The sequence below is a fragment of the Acipenser ruthenus genome, chromosome 22 (assembly GCF_902713425.1).
Source record: "Acipenser ruthenus chromosome 22, fAciRut3.2 maternal haplotype, whole genome shotgun sequence".
In the NCBI taxonomy this organism is placed as follows: domain Eukaryota; kingdom Metazoa; phylum Chordata; class Actinopteri; order Acipenseriformes; family Acipenseridae; genus Acipenser; species Acipenser ruthenus.
The window spans coordinates 12,752,535-12,779,591 of record NC_081210.1 but is presented as its reverse complement, the minus strand read 5'-3'; the positions used below and the strand labels follow the sequence as shown (position 1 = coordinate 12,779,591).

Genomic DNA, 27,057 nt, shown 5'->3' with positions numbered 1-27,057 from the left:
ACTGCGTGGCTCCCCCTGCACTCCCCTGACTGTGTGGCTCCCCCTGCACTCCCCTGACTGCGTGGCTCCCCCTGCACTCCCCTGACTGCGTGGCTCCCCCTGCACTCCCCTGACTGTGTGGCTCCCCCTGCACTCCCCTGACTGTGTGGCTCCCCCTGCACTCCCCTGACTGTGTGGCTCCCCCTGCATATCCCTGACTGTGTGGCTCCCCCTGCACTCCCCTGACTGTGTGGCTCCCCCTGCACTCCCCTGACTGTGTGGCTCCCCCTGCACTCCCCTGACTGTGTGGCTCCCCCTGCATATCCCTGACTGTGTGGTTCCCCTGCACTCCCCTGACTGTGTGGCTCCCCCTGCACTCCCCTGACTGAGTGGCTCCCCCTGCACTCCCCTGACTGTGTGGCTCCCCCTGCACTCCCCTGACTGTGTGGTTCCCCTGCACTCCCCTGACTGTGTGGTTCCCCTGCACTCCCCTGACTGTGTGGCTCCCCCTGCATATCCCTGACTGTGTGGCTCCCCCTGCACTCCCCTGACTGTGTGGCTCCCCCTGCACTCCAGAACTCGACCTTGCACTCCCCTAACTGTGTGGCACAATATAAAGTTTTCAGAAATAATAATTTTATTTTAGGTTTTTCAGGTAAATATCGTAGGTTAAGCTGGTGAAGTTAACCTGTATCCATGTTTCAGTGTGTTAAACAGACATCTTAATAATGTGTAAATCACGATGCTCACATTCACCTAGATTTAGGTTTCTAAATGTGATGCTTGTTACCAGTGAACCTTGAACATGGCTGTATGGGGGAATTGAAATATATAGTTCTGGCCAAAAGTTTTGCATCACCCTATAGAATTAACTAAGTTTGCTTCATAAAGTTGAATGAAACCAGCTGAATGATGCTTTGTTAGCATATTGAATTAGATACAGCTTTGCAGTTTTCCATATACTTAACGAAAAACTGACAGAAATAGAAAAATGTGACATTTTGAAATCTAACATAAAATGCTGTACTACTACTGTGGCTTCCTGTAGACTTTTTCGATATCATGTTGTAGTGTCTTTGATTACATGATGTTCATATAGGTTTTAAAAAGTATGTGTCAATCCTAAAATTCTAGGTGATGAAAAAACTTCTGGCCACAGCTGTATATAACAAACTAGAAGTTGAGATTTGAAGGAGGGAAGGGTCAGGGTCAGGAACAACATGCATGTGTACATAGTTCTATAACCCAACCTGACAGAACCTTGAAGATTACTTTTTCATAACCAAGTGAAATGCACATGAATTGAAAATGAAACAGGAAAGAGCACAATGTACTTTATCAACAGGGTCATGGGAAGAGGGACTCCAATTTAACACCGTGGACAGGAGAGAGATTTGATTTGACATTATTTAGGTTTAAGTTTGATTCTCAATGAGAAGGAATGCGTCGCCAGCCCGGCACGGGCACAGACTGGAGATGAAATGGAAGCAAGCGGGCGGGCAGGCAGGCAGACGGGCAGGCGAGTCAATGCAGAGCATCCTGGAAAAACAAAAACAACAGAGAGAGGAGGCTGGAGAGTCGAGAGGGTGAGCGACAGAAACACACAACATTGTAAATCACAGGAAATCACCATGGAAGGGTTGGGGGGGGGGGGGGGGGGGGAGATAATGACAGTGTGTGAGCCTGGTCTGTCTGAATGTTTCAATATCCCCTTCAGTCATTCTTACCATGCATGCATTATAAAACTTGGACAAGAAGTCTTCAAGTGAATACTGTGACTGGATAGCCGAGTGTCTAAGGTGGTCAGGAGGTAGGTTTTTATTTTACAAATACACATGTCAAACAAAAACACAGCTCACAGAGTCAAAATAAACAGGGTAAAGAAAAAAAAGTCTTGCACTATCAAGGAGAATTAACCCTATCCCTCCCAACCACCACCACAAACACAACACTTACTTACAAGCAGGGCTCTGCCCTGCTACAAATCTACTACAACAGGGGTCTCCAACCCTGGATCCTACAGGGTCTTCTGGTTTTCGTTTCAACCAAACTCTCAGTTACTTAATTGAACCAATTATTGGCTTCATTAGTCAAGATTAACATGTGTTCCAGATCTTTAGCCATTGATGACATAGACACCTTTAAAACCTGAGGATTTGGGGCTCCAGGGTGGGAGACCCTGCACTACACAGTACCCTCTGAAGACAATGTCAGTAGCCCATATGTAGTTTAATTCTGTCAAATAGTTAATAAAGTACTATTGGTGTGGATAGGGCTCAGATCTACTTGTTACTCAATATGACTCAATGTTATTCCTCACCCTGCTTTCTCCATTCCAACAAGATCTGTTGGGACTCGCTGCCTCTGTTGGCGTCTTTGTTTCTTGATATTGAAGGTTCTGGGAGTTTCCATGTGGAGTGAGCGAGTGTATCTGTGCACAACACATGCACTCTCAGCCATGGAATACCCAGAACCCTGTCAGTCACATCTAGAACTGTAAAATCGGCTGAGATCACATAAGGGGATAGATGTAAGGATACGCGCAAAGTGATTTGTGGGTGTAAATCCCCCAGAATGCTGCCATAAATCGTATGTAATTGTTCACCTGGCGTTCTGCACCCGCTATCCAATTTGCACTTTGCCATCATTAACCCTTTGCGGTCCATTGTCGGACTGGGTCCGACATTGCAATTATTCCTCACGGGTCCTTTGTCGGACTGGGTCCGACATCATTATAGTAACGCAATAAACGGGTGTCTAGTCGTTTTTTCTCCGGAAAAAGCCGAGAAAACCATTCAATTGCCGAGTGGGAGCGACAGGAGCCGAGACAAGTCGAAGAAAAAAAAAAAAAAAGGTGTATCTCATTGTGGCAATGCGCCCCGCCCCTGTGTGCATTTGTGTGTTATGTGTTGTATGTTGCGTGTGTTAATGTTGGTGTATAGATTGGTACACGGGATATAAACGGGTCTGTGTTTCACTTGTATTTAAAAGTGTAGATTTGTATTTAGGCACGAGGAGGGCACAAATCACGTCACGTGCTGGTTAAATGTAATATGTGAGCACGGGGTTGCACAGAATTAATTCACGTGCTGGGATTCAAGTGAATAATTAATTAGTAATTGAATCCCAGCACAATAGTATATATAGACGCACATTTCATTCAGTCAGGGTTAGGTGTTCGGTGAGTGGAGAACGGGATTGGAGACGGAGGTAATTGTAAAGTGTAAAAGTAAATAGTTAGAGTATCTGCTCACCGTGTTTGTTTGTCTGTGTAGTCCGTTTTGTTTATCTGTTTATTTTGGCGAAAGTGCCGTGCCCTGTGTTTTTGTTGTTTCAAACCTTTTATTTTCTGTTCTGTTATTAAATGCTGAGCGCGATCACGCGCTCAGCCTCACCAAAACCCCAAGTCTCTGTTGTTTATTTCCTGCATCTGGTCTGACGCCACCCACTCCGGCCGTCTTTGTGACACTCATGAATAGTCATACATGGTATCAGGTATCAGATAACGGGGTGGTCGTAAGTAAACAAGTTGGCTGACTGAATCAGCGCACAGAAAACACTGACATTTGCAGAGCTTTTTTGAGATGTTATAGTAATAAAATAATGACTTGGATCGCATTATTGAGGAGTTTGGTGATAAAACGAGTGATCCGGAGATGATCGATCGGTATGTACGACTATTATTAATATTATTATTTATTTCTTACATAGGTGAACGCTATAGCAAACGAAAGGGTGGGGCGGGGCTGGAGATGCCTAGTGAGTGCTTTGTTGATATGCAGGGCCATTTAAACCCGTTTGACTGTGAAAAAAAATACTTTTAAACAGCGTGTCTAAAATTAACTGCGCGTGTGAAAATTAATTAGACCTGGCGTGCCTGACGCGCGATTAATAAATGGACCGCAAAGGGTTAATCCATTAAAATGATGCATTGAAATGCATTCAAATGAAGAAAAGAGCATGGAATTGGGCGGGATCTGTATACTAAGTGGGCACAAACAATATAATGTGATGTACGGATTTTGCCTTGCACTTAGGCAATTGCTGACCCTCCAAAAACTTTACGCCTCTTCTTACAAGGTGCAAACCATTGTAGAAACGAGAAGCGAGTAACTAAGAGCTGTATAAAAGCACACACCTGCAGAGACCTACCATTGGATGCGGTGCTAAAGCGTTATCGTCTCACTCCGCAGGTCATCCTAGACCTAATAGCTGAATTGAGGGATGAGCTAGACCCCAGCGTCCACCTAGGGGCTGCTATACCTGCACATGTGAAAGTGCTCTTCTTTGCACTACTTAGCCTCTGGTTCCTCTCAGACCACAGTTGGTATGTCTGGAGGAAAGCCCAATCCACCTTTTCCAGAGTGCTGGGCAAATTTCTGGATGTCATGCTAAAAAGGGCAGGCCAATACATATCATTTCCTAAGGATACAAGCATAACTGAGGTTGACTGAGGCTCAGTTTCAGCCATAAGGACTCTCAGCTCCTTCTCAGAAAACGTTTCATTTCTTTTCTGTGCACCAAGAGGACTTTGCTGCCCTTCCTCTGACATTTGTTTTAGTTTGTATTTTCGTGCTCCACAGACATCATACAGCGACTACTGCCCTCTGTACTCCTAACGCGTGCGGCTCATTGAGACCGTCATTATCGTGATTGCGGATCATTATTTTTGCGTGTTGAGTAATTTGCATTTGCATCTGCAATTATTTGCACTGCGCCTATACTTGCATCTACCCCAAGGTGTTCTACTAAACTTTGATGCTCCCAAGATTACTACAGATCTTGGTTTTGGTGATGCCTTTTGACAGGATCAGCTGAATATGCCTACAGTGTTCTTCTCTACATGGATCAGCACAGCTTATTAGAATGTGATGAAACAAATAACACTACACGCACACGCATGTGCACACACACGCCAGTGCAGTAAATACAGAATTAGAGCCCTGATTATTAGAAAATAGTAGATCACCATGTTCTACATCAATGCCCAGATGTGTATATCCTCATACCTTGTGCTACAGAAAGTCCTAACCAAGTTTAAGCACATTTATTATTATTATTATTATTATTATTATTATTATTATTATTATTATTATTATTATTAGATTAAAAGTGTGACGTATGTTCAGGCAACCCCACATATGCATCACCAGCGGGGGATCATGATGAACACAACGCATGTAAACTCCCATACACAGAGACTTGGAATGAAATACCATGCACAACCTATCAGCTGTAAATCTTCAGTTTATTAAGTGTGTATCCGGTTCATGACTTTATTTGTCAGTTTGACTCACTGAACCCTCAGCTACTTGTCTTCCAATGGAGACAAAATTTGGCATGCCTTATAGATACTCTAGCCAATGGATTTGACAGACCTGCACTGCACTCCCTGTGCTCAGAAACAAGGGACAATGCTGGCCACTAGATGGAGCTGCAGGACTGCCTGCACTCTCCATGCTGGCTGCAGAAAAACTGCAATGCTGCAGCTGTGACAGGCCCTCCTATCATTGGGAGACACCTGTGCTGTTAGCAACGCTGATATATCTATCAAGGCACAGGCAATGAATGCTCCTCATTGACGATACGTTTCCACATGAAACACGTGCAGGTTTAGAGACACATCAAGGTGTTTAATGATCATTTTAATTCCCAGGGGCTCAAAGCCGTGCAAAGTGAGTCACAGGGAAGTTAGGGTATGATATCCAGCTGGAAAGACTGCAGAGTGCCCCACAATAATATCTCCTCACTAGAATGTGTTTTCTACATTCAAACTTGACTGTATCACAAAGCAGATTGATATGCTGCTGTTACTGGATGTTACAACCTATTCAAGCTTTAATGACACTCAGGAAGCTAAATTATTTTAAAAAGGGCAATATTTTACAGGTATCATACTGTATGGAGCTGAGATTTTAGTACATTTCTTAAAATGTGTGAAGAGGTGAATGTATTTTATACCACTCACATTTATACATTTTCATACCTTATTTTTATTTTGTCATGAAAAGTTAGTGACTGGATCTTTTTATTGTGAAATACTGCAACACAAACACATTCTATAGCTAAGCAAATTGTGTGTCAGCTAAAAAAAAACTCTACAAAATGTTGATCTCACAAAAAAAATTATATTAAGATGGAAGTAAACTTTGATCTAAATTTTTGCTTAGATGAGCATATTTTAAATCGAGGAATTTCAAAAAGACTCAAAACCCAGGTTGTGAAGAATGCACATCTCTCCTCCCAGCTCAGTTTATGTAGGGACGAGCTCCACGCTGCCTTGGAAAGATTACTGTACTGGACCTTCTGGTATCTTATTTATGGAGGGCTTGACACTCATGGAAATCCATGCTATATTTGTCAAAGAGGATAGCAGTCTCACAAACCTGACAAAAACATTCCTCCTAAATGTGAGGTTACTTGTAAACCATACAGTAAATATGGTCTTGGGAGACCACAGTGGCTAATGCCATAGTAAACTGGATTAAACTAGAATTTTAAAAGTATATTAAGCTAAAAACATGATAAATAGATTTTTTTATTTGTCTTAAGGTTTCAACAGTTTAGTTGATTCACTTTGACATGTGGGTATTGGACTCTTTTAAACTATGTTACTTTATAATCCCATTTTCATGACACGAGGGCTCACTGCTAATGCTATACTGGGACATTATCAGTGGTGTCACCATACACTAATGTCACGGTGTGATATGATTTGTATCATGATGCATTGTGATGGGCCTAATGGGATACTGGTATGCTGTATAATAAGATCAAATTATCATTTAATAATGGACTACTTTGTTAAAAAAACAACAATGTAATGTGTTAGGGAGAGTGTGTATGCAAACCAACCATAAAACACATTCATTCTTCACTCAAGAACTACTTGGTGAACTATGAGTTGGGCCACGGAAAATTCACGATTTCATGGAAATCGTGTATTTGACTGTATACCATGAAAAACGTATTTTTTTTTACATTACTCTTCACCAGCTTTTATGATGTAGAACCCATAGACAACTATATATAAATGTCTGCAACAATAACAAAACTACAACTAATAATAGATCTTATATTTATCATGGTGTCAGTCTTGGGTGTCACATATTTGCCACTAGATGTAATCCCTGATTTCACAAGCTGTAGAGATGAAATTGAATCTTACAACCACCATGCCGCTGAAAGTGACAAAAATGTTAATATTGTTGATTTCTGGGTGAGGTCCGAAATCAGATTCCCAAACATGGCAAAAACTGCACGCTGCTTTTTGTCAATTCCACCAAACTCCGTGGATGCAGAACGAGCAGTTTCTGCATATGGACAGGTTTTTACACCACAAAGACAAAACCATGAGTGCTGAAACTGCAACAAGATGCACAATGCTGGCCTTCAACAAATAACTAGTTTTCTGCTCACAGGCCAGATAATTATTTTGTGTGTGTGTGTGTGTGTGTGTGTGTGTGTGTGTGTGTGTGTGTGCGTGCACAACACGCTAGATGGATAAAAAGTCGCATACGATGATTTCTTGTTTTTCCTGTTCTTGTTCTTCAGATTATTTTGTATAGGTTGATTCGCTCAAGTAGCACTATGTTATGTGGTTTTAAAACGTCATATATAATTTAGTGTGTGTAAAGAAAAACACAAATTTTCGGTTTTGTCACTTGCACTTAACCCTGTTTTTAACATTTTGTTTATCAAAGTCAGCATAACGCTATACAACACAGTCCATTTATTATTATTATTATTATTATTATTATTATTATTATTATTATTATTATTTGTTTATTTAGCAGACGCCTTTATCCAAGGCGACTTACAGACTCAGGTGTGTGAACTATGCATCAGCTGCAGAATCACTTACAATTACGTCTCATCCGAAAGACAGAGCACAAGGAGGTTAAGTGACTTGCTCAGGGTCACACAATGCGTCAGTGGCTGAGGTGGGATTTGAACCGGGGAACTCCTGGTTACAAGTCCTTTTCTTTAACCACTGGACCACACAGCCTCCTTTAATTACTGTATGAACATAGCCCAACATTTACAAAACTTGACAATGTTGCCGAATTTGTCATTCAAACGTGTTTTGTTTTAATCAGTTTTGTTTGCTTGTGACTTTTTTTCAGCCAACACATTTAAATGACCCTTGTTTGTTACATTTTAAAAGATTGTTGTAAATGTTGACTCAGTAGCTACCATTAAATGTTAAAATGTTTCAACCTCTGTGATTTTCTTTGATTGAGCTATTAATTTTTAGACAACTTAAAAAGCAACTTTTTTTTTTTTTTTTTTAAATAAAATGACACTTCCGTGACAATCCGTGAAATGTATTGTTTTTTTATTGTCATTCATGAATTTCTTGAAAAAGTACCATGAATTTTCCGTGGTCCTAACTATGAGATATGTTGTGTTTGTGGTCTTGTGTCAAGACACAAATGATACGTACCTCTGTGACAGAGAGAGAAAGGATCGATGCTGTAAATCTCCCTCCCGATTAGAAAGGGCGCTGTGTAAGGGGGAAGGTACGCTGCCTCCTAGATCTACCACCTCGGTGGTAGGTGGAAACCGGAAGGTGACCATATTAGGAGGGGCGCGTAGCTGCAAGTACTCAGGACGATTCCAGTGCAGTCAGCTGCGGCGCAGCCCTCTATTGGAGAAACCAGGCGACGCGTTGACTGCAGGGAGGAGTTTGCTGGGTACAAAGGGGAAGCAGCTACGTCAAAACCTCCCCTTACGCTGAGTTAAAAAGCGATCGGCCGGAGCCGATGTTTGTTTTTTTGTGTGATTACGTGTTTTGTGTTTGTGTGTCAACAGAGGAGCAGGAGGATGGGAGGCTGTAGCCAGCGAGCCAGCACTTACCCCAGAGCACACCCCTCATCGCACAGCACTTCACAGCACAGCGCATGCACCACAAACCCTGGAAAAGAAGAGCATATTTTCGTGCACGGAGGACTGTGGTTATTGGAGTGTGTTTTTGTTGCTTTTGTTTTAGCTGGATGTTGCTGAGTTTTGCCCCATTACCATCGCTGGTACTGGGGCTTATTATTTATTATTATTATTATTATTATTATTATTATTATTATTATTATTATTATTACATATTTTTCCAAGTGGATTTATTTTATGATCTTTTTGTTTGTTAATTATTAAAACCTTTTTGTTTTTGGGAGAATTCAGTCTGGACATTCACTTTCTACTGCACCACACCATTCACCGTGTCACAACCTCTTATCACGTTACGATATATCATGTAAAGAAAGCATCGCGATTGATCGATACACAATGAATCGCTATGCCAGACGAGAGATACGTTTTATTTAATAAAGAAACAACAATTAAAAATCGCCACTGAGAGTTAGCCCCACAGATCTTGCTGGAGAGGAGAGTAAGCATGAAAGAAACACACACTACTGTCATCATGAAAGAATCACACACGACCGTCACACTCATGAAAGAAAGACACACTACTGTCACACACATGAAAGAAAACACACACTACACTATACCGTCAGACTGTTGCCAAAGGGACAGACACACAGTATATTGTCAGAATTGCCAATGGGACAGACACACACAGATTTCCAGACCCCACCTCCCCTCCCTCCAATGCTCACAATTAGCCCTGATAAAAGAGGCACAACTAAAATACATAGACACTGAACATGCTTGCAATCCACCCTTCAACCCCCACAAATTAAGGATTAAGAAAAACACTGCTCTGCTCTGTAGTATAATAGGTCCTCTTTAGAGAAATGTGGTTGGTAACCAGGCATATTCAGTGGACAAGCACTTGAATAAGCAACTCTGACTATACAGGAGCAGGACAATACAATCAGGGCGTATAGAATCCTTGTACAAAATGATGAATGATTTGACCCCTCAAAGTTATTTTTCACTACAAAAACACCCATCACCAGGAATGAGGATGTATTAATCTGATAAACTAACAAACCCAACCGTATTTTTACATTACAGAACCACTAGCGTTTAGATAATAAAAAGAAAGCCCTCATATATATCAACAGAATTGCATATGTGATGCATTTTCATTGTGCCTCTTTCTTCAGGGTGAAATTCAAAGTCAAGTTGACAAGTATTCGGTTGAAACGCTGCTGTATTTCTTATAGCTTTTGAACAGCAGGACACACGGTTCTTACCTCCTCTCTGTCCCAAAGATCCGCGCCACCTCCTCTCTCCCGGGGCTCCGTGCGCGGGTCCTCTGCTCCAGCCTCTTCTTCTCCACCTGGAAGGCGTCCCGGTTGCTGATCCTCTTTGCCTTGGGGATGTCGGCGAGGCTGGCGTACTCCCGCATGTTGCGGGCAGGGTGAGAGCGCGCCTCCCAGCTCGCCCCACTGGTCTGGGTGCTGCTGCTGGCCTCCGAGTCCAGCGAGCTCTGGGAGGAGCTGAAGGGAGAGGGGCTGTGGGAGGAGAGGAAGGGGTCGCAGTACTCTGGAGAGCGACAGGGGGTCAGGGCATCCACGTCGGGGTAACTGTACCTGGTGGGGGAGGTGATCTGGAGCTGCTGCGGGGGGGGTGGTCTAGACTCGGGCTTGATCTTCTCCAGGGAGAAGTATCCACTTTCCACACGAGCCTTCCGCCCTCCGCCCGCGTGATCGCCACTCACTCTTCTGTGATCTGAGAGAGAGAGAGAGACAGTGGAGCTGAGGAGGCAGGTGAGGTGACTGTCAAATATGATTCAGCGTTTAGATTCTATTTATTATAGTCCCATAACTCCGGCATCATAGGCATTATTGCTAATATTAGTCGTCTCTCTAGTTCTTTCAGGTGTAACATTTCTTTCAGCAACAAGGACACATTCAGCTCATTCTGATGTGTGATGCAATTCTGCACTTCTGTGACCGGCGTGTAAACACTTCACATTGGCTGGTATTCATTTCTCTTTTGCCATGTTTCTGCTCAAAACAACATGTATTTCCTGATGTATGACTGCACATTGTTTAACAGGAGCATTCACTTCAACACATTTCATACCTGATTTTACTATGGTGATATGACTCAGTTTATCTGCCTAACTACACAGGTAAAAGTATCCACTATCCATTTCTAGTCATGCTCTCCAGTTACTGAACCTGAGACCTCTTGAGACTTGCTGGAATAACTACAAATGAAGGTACAGTGCTGTACAGTGGCCTATCTCAGTACCACCACCTTCCAACTCGCTGGAAGAGAAGATGACCAACAACAATACTTTTGGGATATGCCTACCACAGGTCAGGTACTTACTGAGCATTGTATGTCAGAGATGCTGATAGGCCCCTCCGGGGAGTGACGTCCTTGGTCCTGCCTACCAAGGGATTAGTAGTCACTCCACAGAGATCACGTTCTCTTTTGCATCGAACCGACGAATGCGAGTGATGAGACCTCACAAGGTTTCTCTTTCAGGGAACCGGGGTTACATCCGTAACCTAATGTTCCCTTTCAATTCAAAGACAACCAACAACAATACTTTTTGGAAAGTATATCAGAGCGTGAGCGGAGACAGCAGACGAGGGACGTCTCGCTACCGCCAAACTAATGTTTGTGGTGCAAGTGTGCAACCTCAAGGACCCTTGTGCCTAATGAAGGCATAAAAGGCTCTACCACGTTAAGTCAGTAGAACCTGGTGAATGTATGCAGAGTAGCCCAGCTAACCGCAGTACAAATATCAGTCAATGAAGCTCTTCTAAAGAGGGCCCATGACGTAGCCACTCCCAGGTGGAGGTAAACCGCCATCGGTATATGCAGTCAAGACTGTGTCCACAATCCAGTGGGACAGTCGCTGCATCGAGAGGGCTTGACCCAGGGTCTTTTCATCATGACAGACGAAGAGCTGGTCAGACTGACGCAACGCTCTCGTCCTATCCACATAACCTCTCAATGCCCGAACCGGGCAAAGGGAATTCAATCTCTGATCCTCCTCCGAAGAAAAAAGAGGGGGATGGAAAACCTCTAATTCCACCAATTGGTTTAAGTGGAAAGCCGTAACCACCTTAGGGAGGAAAGTGGGGTTCGTGCGTAACAATACCCTGTTTCCATCATCCCAAATACACATACAGGCACTGTGCACTGACAGAGCCTGTAGCTCACTAACCTTCTTAGCGGAGGTGATAGCTAGCAAAATGGCTGTCATCATAGAGAGATATTTCAACTCTATGGAATGTACAGGCTCAAACGGGGCCTTAGTGAGAGCCTCCAATACCACGTCTAGACTCCACTTAGGGAGTACGTCCTTTCTAGGAGGACGTAACCTCCGAACGCCCTTCAAAAAACGTGTTGCCAGGAAATGAGCGCCTGGGGACTCTGAATCAATGGGAACATGGCATGCAGATATGGCTGCTAGGTACACTTTCAGAATAGAGGGGGATCTACCCTCCTCTAGCAGGTCTTGCAAAAACTGTAAAATGATTGCTATAGGGCATTAGATGGGGTCATGACCTCTAGACATACACCAATTTTGAAAATACCTCCACTTATAGGCATACAACGACCTTGTGGAGGAGGCCCTTGCATTCTGCAGTGTACTGATGACTGTGTCTGAGAGCCCTAAGACAGACAGACGGTCCCTTTCAGGGGCCAGACCCACAGTTGGAGTCTGCCCGGTTCTGGATGCCAGAGAGTGCCTCTCGTCTGACTGAGGAGATCCAAGCGTAGCGGGATCTCCCAGGGCTGGCCTTGCAGCAGCTGGCAAAGGTTTTAAAACCAGATTCTCCTGGGCCATCTGGGGGCTACAAGGAGAACTGCTGCCTTCTCTCTCCAGGAAGGCCAGGAACAACGGTATTGGCGGGAATGCGTACAAGAGCATCCTGGGCCACTGGTGGGCTACGGCGTAAACGCCTAGTGGACCGCCGCAGCTGTGGAGGGAGAACCTCAGTGGTCCTTCCCGAAACGTTGGCAAATGTGCTCTACCACCTGAGGGTGGAGTCGCCATTCTGACGAGTGAGGACCCTCCCTCAAGAGTCTGCTGCCCAAATCACCACTCCAGGGAGTTAAACAGGCCGGAGGAATAACAGGTTCTTTTTCGCCCAGATCAGTAGCCGAAAGGCTATGCGGTGTAACCCTGGGGACCAAAGCCCTCCCTGGCGGTTCACATGTGCTACTGCGCTTTACACGTGCTGACAAGGACATGTCTCCTCTGGAGCACTGGAAGGAAATGCTGGAGAGTGAGGTGAACGAGGGTACCGATGCGGGGAGAGCCTAAGCACCGAGGGAGCCAAAGCACCGAGCCACCGAGGCTCTGGAGCACCAAGGCTCTAACTTTCTTTAAGACCCAACACACTGAGGTGGGTGGGTCAATGTATCCATGGAATTTATTCGACAGTGAGGCTGGAATCAGGCCAAGTGGAGGAAGCACACACTGTTGTTGTTTTTGTTTTGTTTTGTTTTGAACTGCAAAGCAGTAAAAGACAAACACACACTCACACACAGCAGAAGCTGAAGGACAGGTTGTTTCTTTTTTTGGCTGTGGACAACGAGTGGGAGGGCCGAGTAAGCCCAGCGGCGTCACCGGGTCCCGGTGGTGGAATACGTGTCTCTCTTTTCTCCCTTTATTTATTTATTTATTTATTTAGCTACAAAAAAGCAGAGGAAAAATACACACAACACAGCAGAGCTGTAGGGTTAAGTAAAGCACACTACAGGTCGCCAGGCGACATAGGCTGTTGAAAACAGAAAAATTAAAACGGCACGCAGTTGCGCAGCACTTATAGCTCAGTCTACAGAAAAAGACAGAGGTTTCTGATTCTGGGGAAGTGGCAAGCTGACTTCCAGCAATAAATTGCAGGGGAACTACCAGAAAACTCGTAGTGAGAGCTCTTTCACACAGACTCAATCACAGCAGCTGGAGAGGTTAGTATACATACCATATTGTGAGAAGCAAAAGAGAACGTGATCTCTGCGGAGTGACTACTAATACCTCGGTAGGCGGGACCGAGGACGTCAATCCCCGGAGGGGCCTATCGGCAGCTCTGACATAAAATGCTCAGTAAATACCTGGACCTGTGGCAGGCATATCCCAAAAGTATTGTTGTTAGTCGTCTTTGAATTGAAAGGGAACTACAAGTGAAGGTACAGTGCGGTACGATTCATAAGATACAGAGCCAATGCATCGCTCCCTCCGGATTCCCCAGCAGAGACCGGCGACTCCGGTCTTTGCCAGGATGAGAGCCTGTGCTCCCCTGACTGCATGACTCACATCATGCAGCCGTGCCTTTACCAGGTGAGCCACTCAGGGACCCAACAGAGAACAACTTAAACTAGCATTATATGTGATATTACCTTTAAAACAATTTACACTTCCAACACCTTAATTAACCCGTGGTCGATTTATTTAGCGCATCAGGTCCAATTTATTTTCACACGCGCTGTTTAAAAACAAGTTTAAAAGGCACTGCATATCAACAGGACACTCAGTACTGCATCTCCAGCCCCACCCCACCCCACCCCTTGTTCGCTGTATTTTTCACATACCTTTTCATAGTCGTGCATACAGATAAATCATCTCCTGATCACTTGTTTTATCACCAAACTCCTCAATAATGTGATCCAAGTCATTATTCTATTACTATAACCTCAAAAAGCTCTGCAAATGTCTGTGATATTCTTTGAGCACTGGATGCAGAAGCAGCTATTTTGTTTGTTTATGTCCGTGTTATCTCTGTGGTGCCGGGGCTATGTGTATTGCTCAGATACTCCCCCTTTTTTTTCGGCTTCTCTCGGCTCCTATCGGTCTCACTCAGCCATTGAATGGTTTTCTCGGCTTTTTCCGGAGAAACGACAACTAAAGACCTGTGCTTTATGTCTTTTTGATGATGTCGGACCTGGTCCGACATAGGACCGCAAAAGGTTAAACATACTGTGTTGCTACTGCTGCTGCTGCTGCTGCTGCTGCTTTGAAACCGAGTGTGTGACCAGTCGACTACCAGCTTCAGAGGTAGACTGTCCCTTTTCTAGTACAGTCCATGTATAAAAACAACCAAGAATCAAAGTCTTTATAATTAAATTTGGGACCTATAAATTCAGAGAAATCAGACTATTAAATACTTGTAGTCAAAACATTTGTCACTGAATTTATTACATTTCTTTAAGTATTTCTGGAGAACTATGACTGCGGTTTCGACATTGAAGACTAAGAGCAAATACAGACATGTCAGTCTGATGCGTTCCTCCTGGAGGCAACATGGTCACCACTGATGAACCTAGACGAGCGATTTCCCTGCCGTTCCCCCCTGTCCTGACCATTCTGACATGTGGAAACTGACAGCTAAGTATTCACACCGACGCCAGCCAGACGCCAACATCCATTTGACTGTCTTTCAACATTCTTTCAATGCAAGCACAGTGATTTCTTTAGACTTTGAGCAGGTTCTTTGACTTTAATTTTTGTTTCTGTCAAGATCCTAAGAGAGCTAATGTTTACCATCCTGTTTAGATTATAGTCTAATAATCCCTAATACAGATAATATCTTCTGTTATATTTATTGAAAAGGCTTGCTGGGTGAAGAGGGTTTTTTTTCCTTTTCTTTTTTTTCTTTTTTTTTTAAGAATTACAGACTCTGCAGTTCCTAGAAGCCGATTGATCTCAAAAGTTTGACACTGGATGGTTGCTGACAACAATGAGTCTATCACAACACAGGGTCTTTATCTCCTGGTATGCTTGTTCTAATTGTATCCCACCCATTTGTTATTTGGATGCTACCTCTTTGTGACCGGCATGTAACACTTTACATTGACATTTCATTTGCCACGTTTCTGCCCAGTTCTGTATGTGGTGTAAATTGTTTTGGAAATTCCTGGGTGGCTGTAAGCATGTCTGCTGCTCCCCCAAGCTTGGTGTCATCTGCAGATTTTTCAGGCTTCCAAATTATCCCCAGATCTAAGTCCTGAATAAGAAACAGGGGTCCAAGCACATAACTCCATGGGATACTCTTAATACCCCACCTGAACCTTGCACTCTAGGTGCTGTGTGCTCTGATGGGATAAGAATATTTTGCTTGGAGAGTTCTCCAGATCCTTCGAACTGGTATTCTAACAGTGTTTACTGTAATCTAATTGGCATTATCTGTGGGGCCTCACAGATCCAGCTGCCGTTTATCCTGGCTTTAGCACTTCGAAGTGAGAAGCGTGCTCTGTTTAATTACTGCAGAGGCGTCTGCTCCATTCAATCACATCTCATTAGTCCTGCTGTCTGGCCTGTTTGAAGGAATCCCTTTCTATATAATCATCAGAACAGCGTTCAGGGTTACCCTGCAGAAAAGGATTTTGTACAACAAACACATTACTTTACCTTTGCTGTGCCCCGTGTTGTCTGTATCGCAGCATTATATTTTTCAACATAATCGTGATTGTTTTTATATTTTTAATCACACATCATAGGTAAATCGACTATGGAATTACTTTTTACTCTGACTCAAGAACGTTCACTAGGAGAATGAGAATTTTGTGAAACATCACAGTGTATCCAGTTCATGCTCCCTCCTGCAACAATGCTAGTGCTCTGATTGCAATGAGTGGTGTATTGTGGGAACAGAAAACCAGCGTTGTTGTAGGAGGGAGCGTGATCTGGATACACTGTTGTTGTACACAGTTGATTTATGACCCATGATTAAAAATGTCAAAAGAGTCAGAAATATGTTTGAAAATATAAAGCTGTGATACAGACAACGTGGGGCATAGCAAAGGTAATGCATTTCTTGTAAACACTGCAGGAGTGTTCTGTAACACTGCTTATTGTTGTACAGTATGACATACACTATCCTCTAACAAGAACTAGTGCTCACTAATACATTCTGAACAAGGTGCTGCTTTTATTGATTAGTAATTACTCAGAATCCTACCTTGCTTATTAAATATCTTAGTATCTTAGGCTGAGTAACTGTTCTCCAAATACATTCAAAAGACTAAGGAACAATTTAGCCCCAAGATCTTCACCTTCAGGAAATGTGATTCTGCAATGGTGGCTGTCAAGGCACCACATTTCAGCTAGAGGTTGTTTTGACAGATTTTAGCTCCCATGTTCAGTTCCGAAATAGACATATGGAACAATCCTAAAATAGCCTTGCACACAAAGAAGTTCTTGTGTTTTATCTTTAAGCCAATTCAGTTACATCCACAGTGACAAACCTTGGCCCAGCGTTCAACACAAAGCCTGTCACGAAGTTCAGCCCTTGGGCCCTCTTCACAAAGCTTTATTAAAAATATATTTTAACATGATTTAATGAAAGCTATTGGATAAATAAAAAAAAAACTACTGGTTTAAATATTTCAGTACTAAGTACTCTTAGAAAAGTTTCCCATAGTAAAAGCAAATGTAATAAAGCATGAAAAAACATAGGTAAGGATTGTAAAGCCCAGAGACAAATGTTAAAGCATTTTAAAAAACATGGGAAACCATAATAAATGATGGTAAATGTATAGTATAACAGAAAGAAAAGCATGGGAAAACTACAAAATTACCATGGCAAACGTTTAGTAGGGTAACTACTAACTATACTAATAATTAATATAATTATATGGGGGCTGTAAACAGGTCTGCTGTGTTGAGTGGGATTCCATATTTTCACCTCTTTTCAGGTCTGTAGCGTTGAAAAAGGTAAACACTCAATAATACACTCAGAACGTTGAGGACGTACACAACTGTTACACCTAATGCCTTCTTCAGCATAATGTAATTACATTGAAAGCTTTAGTCTAAACATTTGTCTAAGTACATCCGACTTTCTTCTATATTTAATGGCTAATGGAAAGCAAGACTAATGACAAGAGGTGCTGTACTCCTTGGCAGTTTAAAGGTTTCTGGTTAGTATCACGTCTTATAATACAATTGCATCCTTGACACCTACTTTTAGTAGAAATAAAAATCAAGTTAAATTGTACTGCGTGACAACCTTTCTTCAATGTAATATGTCTAGTGGTTCCTCTTACATTCTACCTGTCGTGATACAGAATGTAACATGAATGTCTTTCTACCGTATGTCTGGAGCTGACTGGGGTTAGTAATAAACAAGTACATAAACATTTTGCTTGTCAACAAACGTGACAGAAACTTGTAATTCAAAAGGCTTGAAAGTGTCAAGTCAAACTGCCAACAACAAGTGCAGTTTACTGGTTTGGAGTTGAAGCTTAATAGAGTCAATTCCATGGTTCACTCAATAGAGTCAATTCCATGGTTCACTCAATAGAGTCAATTCCAAGGTTCACTCAATAGAGTCAATTCCACGGTTCACTCAATAGAGTCAATTCCATGATCCACTCAATAGAGTCAATTCCAAGGTTCACTCAAGAGTCAGTTCCAAGGTTCACTCAATAGAGTCAATTCCAAGGTTCACTCAATAGAGTCAATTCCATGATCCACTCAATAGACTCAATTCCAAGGTTCACTAAATAGAGTCAATTCCACAGTTCACTCAAAGTCAATTCCACAGTTCACTCAATAGTCAATTCCACGGTTCACTCAATAGAGTCAATTCCACGGTTCACTCAATAGAGTCAATTCCACAATTCACTCAATAGAGTCAATTCCATGGTTCACTCAATAGAGTCAATTCCATGGTTCACTCAATAGAGTCAATTCCATGGTTCACTCAATAGAGTCAATTCCAAGGTATCTTATAAACAAGCATGTCAGCAACATGACTGTCAATTCAAAATTAGAGCATATATAAAGAGAAGTGGATGACCATGACATACAGGTAGTGGACAAAAAAATGGAAACACCAATGTAAAGTCACTTAATAGGACGTTGGGCCACTATGGTATCCCGCACTGTGGAGTTCTTGGTGGACCGTTTTTTATGAAACTGGCTGCTCGCGCCCCAGGTTATTATTATTATTATTATTATTATTATTATTTATTTCTTAGCAGATGCCCTTATCCAGGGCGACTTACAGTCGTAAACAAATACATTTCAGGAATCACAGTACAAGTAATAATGCAATTAAGAGCAAGATAAATACAATGACTTTGGTTCAAGCAAATACAAGTGTGACAAAATATGATTCAATAATACAGCAGATAACAGTGTTAATGATAGTTACATCAGGATATAATTAAATACAAAATACTACAGATTAAACACTTGGCAGATTACAGTGCTCTGAAGTACAGGATTAAATGCAGTAAAATAGGGGGCAAATAAGAGCAAGTAAAACGCATTTAAGGAAGGGTGATAAGTGACCCAGGATACAAACAGAGGAGTTCTACAGGTGCTTTCTGAAGAGGTGAGTCTTGAGGAGGCTCCGGAATGTGGTCAGGGACTGGGCAGTCCTGACATCTGTAGGAAGGTCATTCCACCACTGTGGGGCGAGGGTGGAGAAGGAGCGGGCTCTGGAGGCAGGGGAGCGTAGAGGAGGTAGAGCCAGTCTTCTAGTGCAAGCAGAGCGGAGAGGTCGAGTGGGGGTGTAGGGAGAGATGAGGGTCTGGAGGTAGCTGGGTGCAGTCTGGTCAAGGCATCTGTAGGCTAGTACAAGAGTCTTGAACTGGATGCGAGCGGTGATCAGGAGCCAGTGGAGTGAGCGGAGTAGTGGAGTTGCGTGGGAGAAGCGAGGCAGAGAGAACACCAGGCGAGCAGCGGAGTTCTGGATGAGCTGGAGCGGACGGGTGGCGGACGCAGGGAGGCTAGCCAGGAGGGAGTTGCAGTAGTCTAGGCGGGAGAGTACCAAGGCCTGGACCAGGAGCTGGGTGGCGTAATTGGTGAGGGAGGGTCGGATTCTTCGGATGTTGCTCAGGAAGAATTGGCAAGTGCGTGCCAGAGTGGAGATGTGCTGGGAATAAGAGAGGCAGGGGTCCAGGGTGACTCCAAGGTTCTTAGCGGAGGAAGAGGGAGAGAGTGTGGTAGATTCCAGAGGAACAGAGATAGAGAGATCAGAGGAGGGGAAGGAGGAGGGAAAGAAAAGGAGGTCAGATTTAGAGAGGCTGAGTTTGAGGTGATGTGAGTGCATCCAGGAGGAGATAGCAGACAGCCAGGTAGAGATACGGGAGGGGATGGTGGAGGTGGGGAAGGAGAGGAAAATCTGAGCATCATCAGCATAGAAATGGTATGAGAAACCATAGGATGCGATGAGGGGGCCCAGGGAGCGGGTGTAGAGAGAGAACAGGAGAGGACCCAAGACTGACCCTTGGGGGACTCCTGTTGAGAGAGGGCGAGGTGTGGAGGTTGCTCCACGCCAGGTTACCTGGTAAGTGCGGTTGGAGAGGTAAGAGGAGAACCAGGCCAGAGCAGTGCCAGAGATTCCCAGGTCAGCGAGAGAGGATAGTAGAATAGAGTGCTCGACAGTGTCAAAGGCAGCAGAGAGGTCGAGGAGAATTAGGACAGAGGAGAGAGAGGCAGCTCGGGCAGAGTTTAGTGAGTTGGTGACAGACAGGAGGGCAGTTTCAGTGGAGTAAGCAGAGCGGAAGCCAGATTGGAGAGGGTCGAGCAGAGAATGGTTGGACAGGAAAGCAGAGAGCTGGCAGTGTACAGTCCGCTCAAGGGTTTTGGAGAGGAAGGGTAGGAGAGAGACAGGACGGTAGGTCTGGAGGGAGGTAGGGTCAAGGGTAGGTTTTTTGAGGAGGGGAGTGATAGAGGTTTTTTTGAAGGCAGAGGGAGAGAGACCAGAAAGGAGAGATGTGTTGAGAAGGGAGGAGATGAAGGGAAGTAGAGCAGGAGCAGCAGCTTGAAAGAGGTGAGTGGGGAGGGGGTCCAGGGCACACGTGGTGGGTTTGTGACCCTGGAGCAGGGAGGAGAGGTCAGAGTCTGAGAGGGGCGAGAAGGTGGAGAAGGAGGGTGAGTTAGTAGGGGATGCAGTGGGTGTAGGGGTTGGAGCAGGAGGGGGTGCGGGGGAGGGAGAGGTGTTAAAGAGTTTGCGGATATCTGAGATTTTAGAAGAGAAGAAGGAGGCAAAGTCATCAGAGGAGATAGAGGAGGGAGGAGGAGGGGGGAAGGTTTAGGAGGGAGGAGAAGGTAGAGAATAGTTTATGTGGGTTGTTAGTGGAGGCTTGGATTACAGATTGGAAATAAGTACATTTAGCAGAGGAGAGAATAGAGGAGAAGGAGGAGAGGAGAGTGTGGTAAAGGTCTAGGGCAGCAGGGAGTTTGGTTCTCTTCCATTTCTTTTCAGCAGATCGCAGTGTGATTCTTGCTGAGCGGAGCGCAGAGGAGAGCCAGGGTTGGGGAGGGGAGGGGCGAGCAGGTTGGGAGGTGAGGGAGGAGAAGAGGGTGGAGGTAGCAGAGTCTACGGAGAGTTGTGAGAAGGAGTCGATAGGAGGGAGGTGAGAGAGAGCAGTGGAGGCAAGGACAGAGGGGGAGAGAGAGCGGAGGTTACGGCGAGAGGTGACAGTGGGGGTAGGAGGAGCAGGGAGAGAGGTGAGAGACAGAGAAAAAGAGATGAAATAGTGATCAGAGAGGTCCAGGGGGTGACAGAGAGGGTGGAGGGGCAGCAGGCCCTGGAGAAGATGAGGTCCAGTTGACGGCCAGCTTTGTGGGTAGGAGGGGATGGAGAGAGACAGAAGTCGAAGGAGTGAAGGAGAGGGAGGGATCCAGCAGAGTGGCTGGGGTTGGAGAGATGGATATTGAAGTCACCTAACAGGACAGTTGGGGTAGACAGAGAGGGGAGGGAGGAGAGTAGATAGTCGAGTTCACCTAGAAAGTGAGCGAGAGGCCCAGGGGGACAGTACAGTATTAGCAGGAGTTGACAGGGAAGGTTAGTTGGACTGCATGAAATTCAAAGGTATTAACAGAGAGTGAGGAGAGGTCGGAGGGGACAGAAAAGAGTAAGGAGGGAGAGAGGAGAAGACCAGTCCCACCTCCCCGTCCAGTGAGACGCGGGGAATGGGACAGGACGTAGAGAGAGGACAGGGCAGCAGGAGTTACAGTGTTATCAGGGGACAGCCAGGTTTCAGTGAGAGCAAGGAAATCGAGAGAGAGGTGGGAGGCAAAGGCAGAGATGAAATCAGCTTTGTTAGCAGAAGAGTGACAGTTCCAGAGTGCACCAGGTTGAAATTTGCAGTCAATTGATCTGCAGTTGCTTGCCTGTTTTGCCTTGCAGTTCGAATTAATGCATGGATATCACGATCCTGGAGGATGCATTTCCGCCCACTGTTGCCCTTTGCTGATGATGTCTTTCCCTCGGAGTTCCATGCCGACATTACCTTAGACACCGTTGCTCGTGAAAGATCAGCAAGTTGAGCTGTCTTGGTCACTGAAGCTCCTGCCAAACACGCCCCCAACAATCACCCCTCTTTCAAAGTCACTGAGGTCTGCTCTTGCAGTCATGCTAGCCACAATTACAGGCCACCAGGTCTGTCCAGCATTTTTATACATGACCCTAAGCTGGGATGTTATTTGCTTAATTAACACATGAGCCACACCTGTGTGGAAGCCCTTGCTTTCAATTTACTTGGTGTCCCTCATTTACCCAGGTGTTTCCATTTTTTTGTCCACTACCTGTATATCCACAAAGGGTTAAAAATCATTCCAGATTTCAGAATAGCCAGGTTCTGGATTGTATAGGGGATCACAGCATTCATTTCAATAGGGACTGTAGAGGGGATCACACCATTCATTTCAATATGGATTGTAGAGGGGATCGCAGCATTGGATTTCAATAAGGATTGTAGAGGGGATCGCAGCATTGATTTCATTAGGGATTGTAGAGAGGATCACACCATTCATTTCAATAGGGATTGTAGAGAGGATCACACCATTCATTTCAATAGGGATTGTAGAGGGGATCACACCATTCATTTCAATAGGGATTGTAGAGAGGATCACACCATTCATTTCAATAGGGATTGTAGAGAGGATCACACCATTCATTTCAATAGGGATTGTAGAGGGGATCACACCATTCATTTCAATAGGGATTTGGTCAGGCCCCACAAACAGTGCTGAATTATACAGAATGCAGGTATATAGAGGGACAGGATTAGACAGGTTTTCCTGTACATGTCAATGGGAGAGAATATGAATCCCCAGCTGGGGATAGCTCCATGTCAGGGAGGGAGGTCCCCGCTGTGCTTACCTTCTTTGGGGGTTCCAGTGGGGGCTCCCTGAGGGCCACTGGGCTGACTCAGCTGATACAGGCAGGATGCACTCCGGCTGCAGGGGATGGTGCTTCTCCCCCGCAGCTCCTCCTGCCACAGTGTGGACTTGCTGGTCGGCACCTGGTCCACTGCGTGGATGTCGGGGACACTGCTACTGCTGGTCACTGCCACCTTCGCAGGGCCTGGCTCCTGGGAGCAAAGAGAAGTGATCAGTGCCTGGCTCAGGCTGAAGGAGAGCTCCTGAGCACCCCTCCACTGCAGTGTGTAACACACACACAAACAAGAAGCTTGAATTGCCAACAGATCAGCTGCATCCCAGGAATCAGTGTGTGTGTGTGCGTGTGTGTGTGTGTGTGTGTGTGTGTGCTAAAACCAATTCCAAAATGTTTTCCCAATATTATAACAGCAAGAGAACATTCAAAGAGGAGGTTAAATGTCTAAGAGACACAAATGGCAAAATCATAGATGAAGAAAAAAAAAATAGCAAATATATTAAATGATTACTTTTCACAGGTTTTTACAAAGGAGGACACGGACATCATGCCCGACATGTTGACCTGTTCCTATCAAATTTTAAATAACTTTAGCATAACTGAGGCAGAAGTGTTAAAGGGACTAGGAGCTCTTAAAATAAACAAATCTCCTGGGCCGGATGAGATCCTCCCAATAGTACTCAAAGAAATGAAAGAAGTTATTTACAAACCACTAACCAAGATCATGCAACAGTCTCTTGACACAGGGGTTGTACCGACAGACTGGAAAACAGCAAATGTAATACCGATCCACAAAAAGGGAGACAAAACCGAACCAGGTATCTACAGACCAATAAGTCTGACTTCTATTATATGTAAACTTATGGAAACTATAATAAGATCCAAAATGGAAAATTACCTATATGGTAACAATATCCCGGGAGACAGCCAGCATGGTTTTAGGAAAGGGAGATCGTGTCTAACTAACCTACTTGACTTTTTTGAGGATGCAACATTGAAAATGGACAACTGCAAAGCATACGACATGGTTTATTTAGATTTCCAGAAAGCTTTTGACAAAGTCCCGCATAAAAGATTAATTCTCAAACTGAACACAGTAGGGATTCAAGGAAATACATGCACATGGATTAGGGAGTAGTTAACAGGTAGAAAACAGAAAGTATTGATTAGAGGAGAAACCTCAAAATGGAGTGAGGTAACCAGTGGTGTACCACAGGGATCAGTATTAGGTCCTCTGCTATTCCTAATCTACATTAATGATTTAGATTCTGGTATAGTAAGCAAACTCGTTAAATTTGCAGACGACACAAAAATAGGAGGAGTGGCAAACACTGTTGAAGCAGCAAAGGTCATTCAAAATGATCTAGACAGCATTCAGAATTGGGCAGACACAAGGCAAATGACATTTAATAGAGAAAAGTGTAAAGTATTGCATGCCGGCAATAAAAATGTGCATTATAAATATCATATGGGAGACAGTGAAATTGAAGAAGGGAACTATGAAAAAGACCTAGGAGTTTATGTTGACTCAGAAATGTCTTCATCTAGACAATGTGGGGAAGCTATAAAAAAGGCTAACAAGATGCTCGGATATATTGTGAGAAGTGTTGCATTTAAATCAAGGGAAGTAATTTTAAAACTCTGCAATGCATTAGTAAGACCTCACCTAGAATATTGTGTTCAGTTCTGGTCACCTCGTTACAAAAAGGATTTTGCTGCTCTAGAAAGACTGCAAAGAAGAGCAACCAGAATTATCCCGGGTTTAAAAGGCATGTCATATGCAGACAGGCTAAAAGAATTGAATCTATTCAGTCTTGAACAAAGAAGACTACGCGGCGATCTGATTCAAACATTCAAAATCCTAAAAGGTATAGACAATGTCAACCCAGGGGACTTCTTTGACCTGAAAAAAGAAACAAGGTCCAGGGGTAACAAATGGAGATTAGATAAAGGGGCATTCAGAACAGAGAATTGTGAGGGTCTGGAACCAACTCCCCAGTAATGTTGTTGAAGCTGACACCCTGGGATCCTTCAAGAAGCTACTTGATGAGATTCTGGGATCAATAAGCTACTAACAACCAAACGAGCAAGATGGGCTGAATGGCCTCGTTTGTAAACTTTCTTATGTTCTTATGTTCTTATGTGTGTGTGTGTGTGTGGTGCAGTCCTTATCAGATCACTGCAGTAATTCCATACATCTACCAGCTGACACAAGGCTCTTAATCACAAAGCTCTTAGGCCCATTTATCTTGGATTTGCCCATTATAGGAAAGCAGGGAAAGTCATAATCTGGGCTTCGAATGAAACTGAAGAAACAGTGCTGCCTGGATATGGGTATTTATCTGTGTTGTTTGATAACTTATCAGCTAAAAATCGTATTTAATAAATTAGAGCGAGAACCCAGTCACTGACCAACCCACCATGGCGGTTGCTAGGTTGAAATTAATCATAACCCCCCCCCCAAAAAAAGATACATTAATTTAAATATAGAAAATACACATGATATATAGGAAACCAATTCCAGGGTATTAGGCATGATATTTAACACCCAGGAAGTGTGGTAACTACCCCACACCCTGGAGTGTTCTATTGCACTTATAAAAATGACTATGTTAATTTTCTAAAAAGAAAAGCAAAAACACTAGATTTTCAACTTTTAACAATTATTTTTTGACTGTATCCTTCAACATGTGAAAAATAGTCCCTATACTTATATTACTGATTGTGGTATAGCCCTCGGTCAAAGCTGGTCTGCACCCTTGCAATATTAGACCCAGACAAGCTGTTCTGTACCCTTGCAATATTAGACCCAGACACGCTGGTCTGTATCCTTGCAATATTAGACCCAGACAGGCTGGTCTGCACCCTTGCAATATTAGACCCAGACAGGCTGGTCTGCACCCTTGCAATATTAGACCCAGACACAGAAACTGCAGTTCAGAGTTCTTCGCGCATTTTTATTTCTCAACAAAACAAAACTCTTCAAAATAAACAGCACCCAAGCTTAGGCTATCCTGGCACTGGCATGCCCTCTCTTTTCTTTTCTCTCTCTCTCTGTCACCAGGGGCTGTTTGCCAATAAATCAATCACCACCTGGCCACATTCCACACTTCTCCAATCACACAATTCAAACAATGAAACAATCATCACCATGTGGCAGTGCAAACGTTCCTTGGTGTTCCTTCACCAAGATGGCCACCAGCCATCCACCTCGTACACACCCACACCCATGTGCAGAGCCTCTGCTCTGCCACACTGCTTAATCTTTTTTTTATAGATTCAATACATTTTTTTTTTCTGTGAAGTAAAGCAAAAAATAAATAAGAATAAAGTTTTCTACACATTGGCTTGTAAATTTGGTGTTTGCAATGACTGTTTCCCTACAATAACGCCGCTCTGCACCTTTACATTGTAAGCACCAAGCCTTTGTTTATTCTCACCACCAGTGCTCCAGACTCTCAGACTCAGCTCATTAGCTGAGAGGGGCAGGCAGGCTTGCTTGCTGGGTGTCACTCACAGTCAACACAAACACAAGATGCGCTTTGATCTTTATGACCCAGATGCGCGTTGATCTTTATGCAGTTCATTTAGTTTTAAGAATGTGCTGAGGCATGTGAGAGTGCTTAGTTTGCCTTTGACATTTTATGAATATGGATAAAATGTAGAGTGGATAAAATCTGAAATAAAATCCAGTTTTTATACTAGCAAAAGAGATGTCTCAAGTCAATGGGACTCTGTGCTGTTTGTTTATCCAATACTGTACTGTTATCTCAGACCAACAGCTTTCACACTCCCAATGAAAGTGATGATATTGCACTTCATCTACAGGATGGAATTGTAGGGTTTACAGATGTATACGTTTACACCACATTGTGTGCTACAGCTGCTATCACACTCCTATATGCCCTTGCAGTTTTTGTATAGTATTACAGCTATGGCCAAAAGTTTTGCATCACCTAAGATTTTAGGATTGAGAAATAAAAAAAATAAAAACTATATGGACATCATTTTGATCTTTTAATCAAAGAAACTACAAAATGATATCACAAAAGTCCACTGGAAGCCGTAA

General features: G+C 43.8%; 1 protein-coding gene across 7 annotated transcripts in view; it reads right to left on the bottom strand.

Annotated features, from left to right (window-relative positions):
- LOC117431656 (myosin phosphatase Rho-interacting protein) overlaps window positions 1-27,057 on the bottom strand; it is a 245,746-nt gene that overhangs the window by 66,938 nt on the left and 151,751 nt on the right. For 5 of the 7 annotated variants that reach the window (XM_058995983.1, XM_034052858.3, XM_034052864.3 and 2 more), the window contains 2 exons: window positions 22,974-23,184; window positions 10,137-10,614 (listed from right to left, as the gene is read on the bottom strand). In XM_058995983.1, coding sequence (XP_058851966.1) covers window positions 10,137-10,614; window positions 22,974-23,184 — 689 coding nt within the window. The remainder of the gene's footprint in view (window positions 1-10,136; window positions 10,615-22,973; window positions 23,185-27,057) is intronic. The other 2 variants (XM_058995984.1, XM_058995985.1) reach the window with 2 other exon arrangements.